Consider the following 13,426-nt stretch of genomic DNA (forward strand, 5'->3'; position numbering starts at 1 on the left):
ATCAATGAGAAGTCTCATCTCCCCAGTATCTCCAGCTTAAGTTGGACGGTGTTCATTCTTCCTCTTTCCCTGTGTTGAAAACAACTGTTTTCAACCTCTTCATTATATTTAAGTATACGAACAAAACTCCCATCTTTTCTCAGAACACTGCCCAATGTCACAGAAGTCCTCCAGAAGAATATGTCTTGTCTAGTGGTTGGCAACCCTGCACACAGCAGAGGGGTTGAAGCTAGACGATCATTATGGCCCTTTTCAATCCAGGCCATTCTATGATTCTATGAGTATCTCCTTAATTTTTTTTTAATACCAATTTGGTGGCAACCTGGTCATAATGCAAGAACTAATCTACCTTTCATGGCATATTTGGCAAATGTTGGCTACATCAGATGTACCATACACCATATTCTAAATGGAGTAACATCCACCTACAGGAACCATCTACCTCAACAGATTCTGACTTCATTTGATTTAATTGCACATTTAGATTGCTTATTGCTTATTTAAGGAAAAGTTGCTTCAACTGATCAAGTGCACACATGAACTGTTGGGGAAAAAACCCACATCCCAGGTTCTGCTAAGTTTTTCTGCATTATTTGTCAAAGGTTGTCCTTTCCCCTGCCCTCCACCAGCAGGATCTGATGACCCAAATTAAAAAGTCCTCCATAATTTGGAACCTCTTGCAGCAGTCTGCCTCTCTAGGGAGCTTTAGGAAAGGCAGAACAAACTCCTGCATTGCATTTTCTAAGCTCTTCAGAAAATTAACTAAAAATGGAGTTCACCCTGTAGACCATTTAGATCAGTTTGCCCTTCATTCAGCCTGAGATTACAATGCAAGGCCATATACTTCACTTATTTAATTCTGAGGCAGTCTCATTTCCTGCAAAGTAGCACAACACATATCATCTACACCACATATGCTACGGACCACTAAAAAGTCTGTTTACGCTAACCCTTGCTTCCAGCCTAACAGCTCATACTTTTCCACATCCCTTTTCATTTGCAATAAAGCTGAATTAATATTTCTTTTATTGCTAGGCAGCTGAGGCAGCTCTAGGTGAATAAGGCACTTGAGTGCCATTTCTGGAGCCATTTATTCTTTAGTTAGCTCAAATTCCCAGTGCACAGTGGGCTGCTCCAAAGTGAAGGACGAGTGCTGATTATTTGATATTAAAGCCATTTAATTCTTCCCATCGTGCACAAATGCACACTGACCTGATCACTGACCTACTTTGTTACCATCATTTCTCAGGAAAAAAAAGAACATGCTGCATGTTTAAAACGAAGGCCCTGTCCTGATTTATGGCAGACCACAACAGGTTGCAGATTGCCCATTGTTTCGCTTAGACCTAAATATGCCAGCCCGCATTACAGAGACGAAGCAAGGAGAGCAGACAGTTGTTTTGTGTGTTTTTGTTTGTTGGTTTTTTTTTACGTTGGCTTTAGAGAACAGTTTCTCACAAAACACTGAACCTACGCAGGGCACAAATGTTGGCAGACAGTTAGAAATAAAACCAAACAAACCAAAAGCAAACAAAGAAGTTGTTTAAGGGCCAAAGGGCAGCGCCAACACGGAGGGCTCAGCAAAGGATACTGCAGGCCACAGGCCCCCGCGCTGGTGCGGTAGCCTCCCAGCCGCTGGCCGCTCTCTGAACAGTGCCAGGTGAAGTGCTTGTCTTGGCCGGTGCTCAGCACCCACTCCATCTCCAGGACAAACAGAATCATGATGACCCTGCTTTGATGAGCTGAAAATTAAGCAGACAGACAAGTAGTCACATGGCAAAGAACACACGGGCAGCGGACCATTGGAAATGCCATCCCCTTGCAGCCAGCTCTGCCATTCCTTCGTCGTCTGCTCACTCTTTCCTGCAGAAGAAAACGGTGTTCAATAATCCTACTGACCTGAGCTACCATGTAAGTAAGGTTCCTCCCCTGAATTTTAAACACTGGCTTGAGGAAGAAGAGAATCAAAATTGATGTAAGCTGCTCTGAAAGTAACGCCTCCTATTTATTTCCATAGGAACTACAACAACTACAAAGAGCACAATAACACTATTTTGTAGACCAAATTCTCAGCTACAAAACATTATTTTTCAACATAGTCACCACCGTTTGCTCATTTGTGTGGATGAGCTGATTGAGACCCTCTTCATTACTTGGTATGACAACTGTGCATGCCTGTCCAGAATTTTGGGGGGTTGGACTTGATGATCTCTGGAGGTCCCTTCCAAAACCCCTACAATTCTGTGATTCTGTGATTCTGTGAATATTGCTGGTCTTTTGCATTGCTGTCTTCACTGCTGAAATGCACCACTCACCATCTCACTGTGCTCACACTCTCTGTTTGGTCTCCATAAACTTTCAGCAAGCATCGAGTGTCAGTGGGTGCCATTTTTTCTGCATGGAAGAATTCAGTGACACACCTTTGCTTCATACACACTTTTGATATGTCATTTTGTCAGACTGCCCCTCAGCTGCCATCTGTTACACAGCAACAACATGGAATGGAATATTGGTGGGGAGGTTCAACCTGTACTTCCATCCAGCCAACATCCATCTTTGACACTGTGGGCCAATGTAATAAAATAGGAGGCATTACTTTTTGGAGTAGCCCTTGTAATTCATTCCTTGCATGCCTACAGGAGCCATCCATCTTCTCAGATAGCACAAGTCTTCTTTTCATCACTGTACCATAATCCACAAAGCTGCCATTGTGGAAAACACTCCAGGTTGTATTTAAATCTTCTTTGAGCTGGTTTTTAGACAGCGGAGCAGATTCTCATGAAGCAGCACACAGCCAGCTCCAGTGGATCTGGCCATGGATCATGGTACCTCAGTGGAAGGAGGAGTAATGCACAGGCACAACCCTACACCAAAAGGAAGCTTTAGATCTGCATGGGAACCAGCTAAAAAAGAATATGGAAAACAATAATAAAAAAACTGAAAAGATCACAGCTGGGCAAAATGAATAAAACAGATGAACGAATAAATTTCTGCTGCCACCTAAATAAAGTCATCAAAAGCTTTTCATTAAACCAATGGAACCCAGGCTTGTATAGAAGGATTTCTGTATGAATGACCACTGGGTCTGGTTGTGAAGTGCTGACTGAGAGGACTTTTTATTAAAACAAGTGGCTTGAAAGACACACAGAATTATCCCCAGCTGTAAGTGAACAGTGCCTGCCGTGCTCCTCAATCCACAGCTTGCTGCTTTATTGCTGTTTTGAGACTCGGCAACACGTGTTGCACAAAGAGGGCTGCTTGCGTTTCTTAGTGTAGAAGCTGACACACTGGAAACATTAAATATCTCTGGAAGCATAACAACCACTCCAAACCCTCTGTTTGAAATGCAGAGAAGTTCAATAAGAACAATGTGGAAAGATTGCTGTCTACCCTGCACAAATATAAAGCGCAGATGAGAGTCGTGATCAAACTCTACAATGCGGAACAAGTTATGTTAAAAAAAATACAAGGCTTTCAAACAGATCTCTCTACCTTCAGATTTTTTCGCTGGGTAAGAAACTCAATGATCCCCATTGCACTAATGCAGGGCTTCATGTATCTGTTGGTCTTCCTGCAAGCACCTGCATGAGCCAGTAAGTGCAGCGGGGCACTGCAGAAGGGGCCATGCCGGTATCCATGCTGATGCAAGGACCCAATGGGATCACAAACATGTCTTGAGGGCTTGTGTGCCCCAAGAGTGCTGCAGACAGGCCGAGGCACTGCCACAGGACTGCAAAGCTCGCTGTGATCAGGCTGTTCAAGGCCTGCCCAGAGATGTTTTCTTTATTGAAGATGGAGATGTGCCAGGCTCTCTGGACAACCTGCTCCAGAGTTTGACCTCCCTCATTTTGAAAAACAAAAATCCCTGCTATCTAATCAGAACTTTTTTTTTCTGCGTTGCAATCTCTGCCTGCTGCCTCTTGTCCTTTCACCGTACACCTCCAAGAGCAACGTGGCACTGCCTCACCACCCTCCCATTGTGTGGCTGTAGACCACTGTCAGACTCATCTCAGCCTTCTCTTAACACCAAGCAAAACCAGCCCTTTTGGACTCTCCTCACACACCACGTGTCCCACCTCCCTTGTCAACTTGGCAGTCCCTCACTGGCCCTGCTCCAGGACTTCCTCATCCCAGGAGCCCAGAACTAGACACAGAAACCTCATGAAGTTTAACAAGGTGTTCAAGAAATTTGTGGGACCCATCACACTAAATACCTTGCAAATATCCAGTGTCCGTTACCATCATTACTGACTCGGCACTGATGTTGGTAAATGTTCAGCTAGGCTGGCTTGCAACTCATGTTCAGATATCTGCTGCTAATGCTTCTTCTACAAAGCAGGACTTTTTGCTAGAAGTACAGCACGTGGATGGTGAGGCAATTCTCGCTCTGCTTTTGAAGGAGAAGATGTTAAAGAAATGCACACGTCTTGTGGTGGAAGTGGAACAGAAGATAACTTTGCTTATCCTCCTTCCTCAAAAAGAACTCCCAAATTCAGCACTGCTGCCCACACATTAGCTGGTGCCACCACACACACTGATGTCAGAAATATCTGAACCAAGTGAAAGCCTGGTAGAGGTCACCTAAGCTGGGGAAGAAAGAAAGGACAAATGCAGGCAGGAAGTCATTTGGCATTTAGAGAGAATGTGATCCATGCGAGGCTTAAAGAAAAATTGCAGAAGTTGACAGTAGGGCAAGACAGAATTCTTGGCCCTAGGATTAGTATAGACTCAGAGACATGAAGTACCAAAAAGATGGTGGTCCTTCATTCATAGAAGGTTTGACTGCACACTGTTTGTGTGCAGACAAAGGTGGAGAAAACACTTCCAGTACTGCTCAGTGCAGCAACAGCACAAAGGAGAAGTGGAATGGAGGGCAGCTGTTGCCATGGTACAGGAAAAGTCACAGCAAGCAGCAGGCCAGCGAAGAACAGAACCCACATGTGGGGGAAGATTATGGGATAGGGAACACAGAGAAGCAGCAGAGAGGAAGAAGATGCAGGTCCATTTGCAGAGGGAAGGTAAGAGCAAGCAGGACAATTACATTCCTAAGAGAAGGCAGCAGCAAGCACTGGGCAAAGAGCAAACCGGAGAGATGGAGGGGCCATGCCTGGAGAAAATAGGCTTAGTAGTAACAAAGAAAAGGGATGGACTGTGAGCATTCAAGGTAAAGGCGATGCACAGAGAAGTCCAAAATGTGCAAGAAAAGTCCAAAAGAAGAGGTTGTACACAGGGAGAGCAGTAATAAGGAGGTGGCATGAGCTGGCCTGAAAGGAGACAGGACACTCCTGAAATGGGGAGGCTGCAAATGGCATGGGGCAGAAATAGATCCAGAAATCCTACTGAGTGGAATAATCTTGCAAATAATAAACAAAAAGGAGTAGGAGGTAAAGCAGAAGCCATTCTTTTTCATGCAAAGAAAGAAGTTATTTCCTGTGAGAGGTCAATGTCCCATAACTTGCCATGAAGTACTGAATTACAGTGCCACAAACTTAACCTCTTTGTTTTGATCCCTTTCAAGAAAGAGGTTTCGCAACTCCAGGCACAGCCTTGCAACAAAACTTTCAAGGCGCCATGCCAGCCATGTCCTGGCTGCATGACACCAGATCTGGCCACAGACTCCTGCCAAGAGTAAAGCACAGCCTATGCACATGCACCAGCAGACTTTTTGGCAGACATACAACTGGCTTTTTAAGACACAATTAGTGCTTTAGCCACTAGAGCAGCTTCAGCTACTTAGAACAGTGCCTCATTGTTTCCTACCCATCCCATCCTCTATACTTTTATATGGCCGTATTAGGAAGGTGTACTTCATGGAGAGTTTTTTGTGGAGGGGAGTCACCACAGACAGGTGAGGAAGGCTCATCTCTGCTGGATCATGGCATGCCTACAGAAAGACTACATGTCCCTTCCCTGAACACTCTTCCAGACAGTGTGGTGCAAGCAGGCACCCTCTCTTTGCAGCAGTGTCTCAGCAGCACTGCTGCACTCCATCCCCAGTGATATGTCCCATAAGCAAAGATGCAGTGTCAGGATGGAGGCAGCTGTGCCTACCAAAGTGTCTCCTGGTTCATGGCATGATAAAACTGTAGCAGGCTGTGAACAGCCCTTCACTGAGTCTTTTATTCCAAACACCTTTCCTGTAGCAAAGAACTAAGATCTGCCTCCCCCTTTCTGGCCACCATTCCCATCTGCAGCACTGGCAATAGTCTGCCTTTCTTAAATGGGGACGAGATACGAGAGAAGAAAAATGCATCTCCAACAGCACCTGGGGGCACTTTTTTTCCAAAACAACCATTTGCTGATAGGGTTGGCGATGCACAGAATGCAGAACATTAGACCTACTGCTTCTTTAACCCCTGTATAGCAGGGATTACTATCCAGATACCCCTCCCACATTCAAATTTAGGAGATGCCAGCAGCCTGGCTCACCACACTCTGTTCTCCCCACCCAAAAAGAGCACAAGAAGGATGTGGAGCAGGTCCAGAGGAAGGTCACTAAGATGATCAGAGGACTGACTGGAGCATCTCTCCTATGAAGAAAGCAGGCACTGTCTGTGGTCTCTGACTGCCATAAGAAAAATGGCTTCTGCAGTTTATGGTTTGCCCTAGACCTGAAATGATACCTATTCTGGGCAAAGGTGTCATTTATCTTGCCCTAAAATAAGTACATAGCTTTCAAATAAAATCTTCTAACATGTTGTCTGAGAGTCCAGCACCTGGCACGACAGTCCTCCACAGTGGCAACCTCTGCCTCCACGTTGGTCTCACCAGGAGAATGCCCATCTGTGCATGCCCTGTCCCTGGAGATGTTTAACACCAGGTTGGATGGGGCCCTGGGCAATGTGATCTAGTTCTTATCTAGTGGCTGGCAGCCCTGCGTGTGACAGGGGGTTGGGGCTCGATGATCCTTGAGGTCCCTTTTAACCCAAGCCATTCTAAGATTCTGTGATTCTCTCCATACCTTTAAATCTAAAGGTTACAAAGTGATCCCCAGAGCCTCCGTTTAGAGATTTAAATTATTCTCTAATTTTTCAAGATACAGAAACTCAAATACATGAGTAAATATATATGTGAAAGGTACGAGAGAGACCTCAAGCCAACAGGTCAGAGACTTTTCTACAGAAACGCGATTCTTAGCGTATAATACATCACTCCTCAGTCAAACAGCAAAAGAGGTGTAGAAATAAGTGGTAGCTATTATGTTACTTTTATAGGGATACCTGACCTAAGTGTGGTGTCCTCTAGAAGTTTAGTAAGGATAAATAGCTATGTTTCTTACAACATCCCATTAACAAACGGCCAAGTGGAATTAGAAAAGACATGGACCTTTTAGTATGGCAGCTATCCACTCATAATATTGAGATTACTAAAACAAGCATTTACTGAAATACAACTGTACTCGTCCCAAAAGCTACAACCCTAAAAGACAGTCAGCTTTCTAAATAGATTCATTAAATGCACACTATTAAATATTAAAAACTAATGTTCCTCTTCCCTCCACACATTTGGATTTCTGACAGCTTGCTGTCTACGATGACATTCCTAAGGTAGACTTCAAATGAAAAATAGAGCATGAAATAGCTCAGTAAGTCTTGCAATCTCAAAGCACAGTATTGATCTATTGATAAAAACAGCATTTATATTAGCCTGAAAAATTACAGTAAAGGAGAATATTTCGATTCTTGTTCCTGAAGAGCACATTAATAAAAATTAATGACAATACAGACTAATTAGTACAGATCATGGTTCTTACCCTGGTAACTCTTCACTAGTGTCATCTTGTTGTAATCTTCTGATAAAATGAATTCCTGGGGAAACAGAAAGAAGAAGAGCAACACAGAAACAGGGTTTAGAGATGCGAAGTGTCCAAGACTACTGTCATTTGAATCTGTCTGTGTTTTTACAAATTTTGAGTACCTCCATCTAAAAACTCCACAAATCATTTCGTTTTTTAAAAAGGCCTAACAAAGCCTCATGAGTTCTTCTGAACAGAAAGGTGGGGATAAAAGAGGAACCATTAAAAAGAACTTAAGAAGCTGGCAGGATGGCTAGCTACAAATGAGCCAGTGTACCACAAAGCAGGAGACCTGAATGCCAGCACACAGCAAACATCTCACAGCTCAGGATTGCTGGAGCAGATATCTGTGCATGCACCCAGCTATGTACACATCCGCATGCACACCCCAACCTGAACCTCGGGAAGCTCCAATTAAATTTGTGAGAGGCCCCTGGAGATGCTCTCTCCAAACTATGTACTAATAATCCACAATGGGGAAAAGTTCAGATTTCTGTTCAGAAGTCTCTCGATACTTCAGGCAAACAAACACAGACGTTCCTCCCCACCTTGATTTTATCTCACTATTAATTATTATTTATTCTGGTATCTTAGAAGCAGACTTTCTTGCTTTGCTGCTCCTCTGCTGTGGCTACCAAGCAGTAGTGCATGGGCACAGGGTGGCTGCCCAGGGACAGGCATGCAGAGTGACCTAGCTTGGCTCTCTCTATAGCCAGGGAAGAACACCCTACAGGGAGATGCTCTGCAGTCCTGCTGCCCTGGTGATGCTGTTTAACCATCTTTAAATTGGCTTTTAGAGGATGCGAATGATGAAAATCAGCAGTAAAGAGTCTGTGTGGAGGTCTCAGCTCCTGGAACAGTGCCACGTGGTTAAACAGAATGAGCACCTGGGTGTTCCTGCTGCTTATTTTAAAGGAGAGAGCTGTTCAGAGTAGGGGAAACAGTGGTCACAACACAGCTTCTGCAGCTTCACTTGGGAGGAAACACCTGGCAAAGGGTGGGCCCTGCTGCACCACTACATGAGCTGGCTTTCAAATTGCCCTCAGGTAATTGTGTGCAGCCGTCCTACTGAGAGAAATGTGAGAAAGAACAAGGAGCTTGAAAACACATCGTATTAAATTATTTAAAACAAACTATGCAGAAGCTCCCTGGGCTAATCTAGCTTGGGGCCAGCAGTAAAACCTAATTTATTTAATCTGGAAATAGTGTGAAAATAAAAGGAACACTGTAAAACACAAGATGAGCTACATTTTAAAGTTGTGCAATATCCATGCTTAAGCACTGCCAAAAGCACTGACAGAAAGGACTGGGCTTCATTTTTTCACTATTTTTAAGGCAAATCAAATGTTTAGTGCTGAAGAGTATGAGAAAACATTCTAAACACTGAAGCACTGATATTTACCCAACTTTTCTGATCTGGAACAAAGAGTCATTCTGCATATCCTGTGGGGTCTCCATGTAATCAGCATGGCTCTCCAGCATCTGGACTGTCCCTAATACACCATAATTCCTGCTTGGCACCAAGGTGGAGAGGCTGCTACATGCATCTGTTGGAAACCTACAGGTCCCAGCTTCCAGGAAACAACAGTGAGTGGGTTGAGGCAGCTATGTATTGCGCTGTTTCTAGTTTTCTGCTTGTAAATCAGTAATAAATATGTTGTCTTGAATTGCACTACTTCACCTTCCACTCCTTTATTCTTATCCACCTCCTCTTAGCTTTCCTCCGGCAGCTGAGGATTACAATGAAGGGTGTTATTTAAATAGTGGTGACAAATCAATTAAGTCAGCTGGATTTCTATACCAGGGTCACCTTAACTCTGCAAACCACAGAGCATTAAAAATCTGCTATACCTCCCTACTTACTTACAGGGGAAGTGGGTTTAATTAACCACGGCCTGACGAAGGTTAAACCGCCACACAGAATGCTTCTCTGCAAAGCCCACTTGAATTAAAGACCCTTTTCTACGAACGTTAACTGTCTGCTGATGTTGCCTGAAAAGAAACAGCTTTAATTGCTGCAACACGTGGTGGGAGAATATGTTTGTCTTTCCCATCCTGGTAGTGAACACAGATTGCACCGGGGTGACGCACAGATGCAGGTGATCAGAAGTGCAGAGATGAGGAACAATGCTTTTGCATTTTGCCTTTGGCAAACTTGACATGGCCGTTCTGCTCAGTTATCTGTGGACAACTTATTGGAAGGCTGAAAAAGTCTCCCGAATCTCCCCGTTGCAATGCAGTGAATCAAAACACAATGGCAATTAGTAAGGTTAAGCCAAGTATTGATTAGGTGTGCTTTAATACAAGCCACGGTTGCATGTTATCGATAGAGCACTCTATCTAAAGGGATGAACACAGTACAATACGAACACAGTTCCATTAACCTGAATACTGGATGTCATGATATTGCATGTTCTTCTCTCCACCTCCCCCAAGATTTCTTGCATCTTATTTTCTCCCCTGAAAGCATTTGTTACTTTGAGAGTCATCTCCTTTTCACATTTTCTAATTTTTAAGTTCTTTCATTTCTTGCTCCCCTGTACACAGTCACTTGTTTTTCTACTGCCCACGTTCCTCTATCCCTCTCAAGGTTTTAATTACATCAGTAGACAGGTAATTTAACACAGGGCACCTTGCTCCACGAATTCATGCCCTATTGCACATACACTGTGGCTGCTGCCCTACAGAAACATTGACTGTATCTTTTTAACATTGTACCAGCAGAAACTGGTTCTTATCCTTCCATACATCAATGTTTCACACTTCTCAGAGCTGCTGATGCTTCAGTTCTCATTAGGCGGTTTTTGGGCACTTCTTAATGAGCTAGAAAGGCTGAGGTCAGCCACACAGCTCACACACAGCTTGTTAAGAGAACAGGGAAAGATTTGAGTCTTGTGACATTGCTTTTGCACAGGAGGGCCTGTGACACATCACAGCACTTGGAATGGAAAAACCAAAAACCTTCCTCGCAGGGATTAAACATTTTTCTGGTAAGATCATCCTCTGCTCTTCAGAGGGTTTTCTTGTGTGTGGATTTGGTTTGTTTTTTTTTTTAATTTTCATTTTTCTCCTTTGAGTTTCTCTATATGTTTTGTGCAATACTGAAACATTACTGATCAATCTTGTCTGTCTAAGGAAATCTTATTACTATTACATCAGTGGAGTAATCAGTGCTATGAAAGCCCTTAAGGTGAAGTCCTGAGCATTTGCAAAGGCCAACCCAATGCCCACTGCTGTACAGAGGCTCTCAGCTGCACCTTCATTGAGCACATCTCCCTCACACTGTAACACACACACACCAAAAACTTCCCCTCTTGATTTTAAGACTTCTATAAGTCTTCTATAAGACTGCAAATATCACTGGTGTTCTGTTTCGAATTATTTGTGTTAAGGTAAAGAAAACACATACCCTAGTGCATTTCAGAATCCTCGGCCGTGCATGCTGGCTGATATGACACAGAGTCAAAAGAAGAGCCATACCCTTCCAGAGCTGCAGGTGTACATCAAGTGTTGGATGACAAAATAGAACTAGAGACCTCTGCACTGGCAACTGAATCCCATCTCAGAGTTAATACTTTTTATTTACTACCTATTCACAGCCTCGCTCCCACTCCAAGGAATTTACAGTCTATACTCTGTTAGATGATACCATTTTGACAGCACAGTGTGGATCTTTGAGGCTTGACTCGATCCTATTAATACAAGTTACTGACAGTGCTCTCACCGTATCTTGCAGAGAACAGCAAACTAGCTTCAGAAATTGAGTGGAATGAATACTCTTAAATCTAATGTCAGTGACTATGTCTACATCTGCTGCAAAGAAAGGTCTTCAAAATGATTACAGCATTCTCACTTCATTAAATGCAAAAATCAGAATAGGATAGAAACTATTACGCTATTTCTTGGAGAAAAAAACACACTAAACTTCCCACTGTGGCAGAGGTGCACACCAGCAGGTAGAGCCTAGGTGTTCCTAGTACTCTTTACAGCCAAGCTTGTGGACATCTGCACGATCAGATGATGTGGATGATGAATCTATATTAAGCGCCATCCCCAAGAAAGAATTCAGACAGCGCTGTTCCTTTGACTTGTTTTCCTTGTGGACCTTCTCCAAGTATGTAACAACTTCATCTGAACACAAGCAAGGTCAGATAAAAAGTTCAATTTCATTCAGTTTCAGCTACCTAAAAACTAAATGCCTCAGTTGTATCTTCAGAAATAGCATACGCAACATGGGTATTCCCAAGGGCAATTCACTTCTCTATTGGCAGCAGAGCCTCATGATTAACTTTGTCTAGGAAGCTAACTTTTAGATGAAATTAAGCGGGGAGTTGCATCCTGGCAGTCAACTCTCCTATTTATTTCAAGTGATAGACCTTTCCTTGTTGCTTGCTATAGTGGTATCAAGAAACTTGCACCCATTAATATAATATTTTCTTCAGAGGAAGGAATTTATGACTGCAATAGTCTTTTGGCTTCCAAAAGCAACCTGAGGCAGCCCCTAAGACAAAAAGAAATACAAGTGCCATTTATCCAAAAAAAGGGATTGCAAGGCATAAAAATGATCACAAGAAACTTTTTTTTTGTGCTTCAAGTACTCTTGCTTTCCAAGCAAGATGCTTGACAAACTTTCACTCAAGAGAGAAGTGTACTGTGCTGCACGAAAGTTGATGCAGCCTTCATGCTGAGAAGTTACAAAAGGTTGAAAACAATCTCTTACTTCTACATCTTTGTAGAAGTAAAAACTGTCAGTCTGTTTCTTAAGGAGAAACGGGGCCTAAAACCTCACTTCACTGTGGCTTTGCTGGAACATCTTTATCTAACAACAGCATTGCTGCCCATCTTTCTCAAAAGGCACCACAGGCTTTTCTGGGGTGACAACCAAAAGCCACATAACTTTACAAAGTTTCATGTAAAAGGCAGTTTCACTTTCTTATTCATATTTATGTGTGAAAGTAAAAGCAGTAGCACAGAAAGATGAATTTGACATCATGGGAGCTATATTAGCTTATGCAGCCCTTGCCATGAGATCTTCCCTTCCATACAAAGCAGATGCACAACACCTTTCAGAGCTTTTCTGCCCTGCACGCAAGGTGCTGGAGCAGCTGACCAATGCCCAAGTATTTCAAGCTACTGAAGTGAATTGTCTGTACATTTCTTCTGAGTGTTACACAGTAAAAGTGCACTAAGACCACCTTGCTGCAGGAAGGTCTCTTACTCTGTGAACAGCGTGCCCTCCTTGTACACTTTTGTGCTAGACTAATTTTACTCCTGTATAAGTGCTTAGAATGCCCCTCCAAAAGGTGCTTGTAACCTACCCTTGAGTATTTGGTGTTAGATTTTCCCTAACACCTATATATAGCAAGGACTTGAATGTGGGGCTACCCTTCCTCCATCTCCACCTTCAAAACATCTTGCAACATAATACAGTTGTGGCTTCTCTTGCAAGCCATGGTTTTCTGCAGAGGGAAACTTTCCATCCCTTGTGAAAGTTTGCAGAGCATATTTTCTGCAAAATCCTCTACTACACAGTTGCTTAAAGCTAGTAGGGACAAAATGAAGCAACACAGACTAGCCCTTCCCTCTCCTATTGACTTGTATTCATAAGAAGGGAAAAGGAAAGCAAAGCGT

The 13,426-nt window shown here is 43.2% G+C and overlaps 1 protein-coding gene across 1 annotated transcript in view; it reads right to left on the reverse strand.

The window, feature by feature from the left end:
* WDFY2 (WD repeat and FYVE domain containing 2) overlaps window positions 1–13,426 on the reverse strand; it is a 63,970-nt gene that overhangs the window by 10,893 nt on the left and 39,651 nt on the right. The window contains exons 4-5 of the mRNA XM_052670865.1: window positions 7,754–7,808; window positions 1,592–1,742 (exon numbers count right to left, since the gene is read on the reverse strand). Of these exons, the coding sequence (XP_052526825.1) occupies window positions 1,592–1,742; window positions 7,754–7,808 (206 nt within the window). The remainder of the gene's footprint in view (window positions 1–1,591; window positions 1,743–7,753; window positions 7,809–13,426) is intronic.

This window comes from Tympanuchus pallidicinctus, unplaced genomic scaffold (assembly GCF_026119805.1).
Source record: "Tympanuchus pallidicinctus isolate F22 unplaced genomic scaffold, pur_lepc_1.0 scaffold11, whole genome shotgun sequence".
Taxonomy (NCBI): Eukaryota; Metazoa; Chordata; class Aves; order Galliformes; family Phasianidae; genus Tympanuchus; species Tympanuchus pallidicinctus.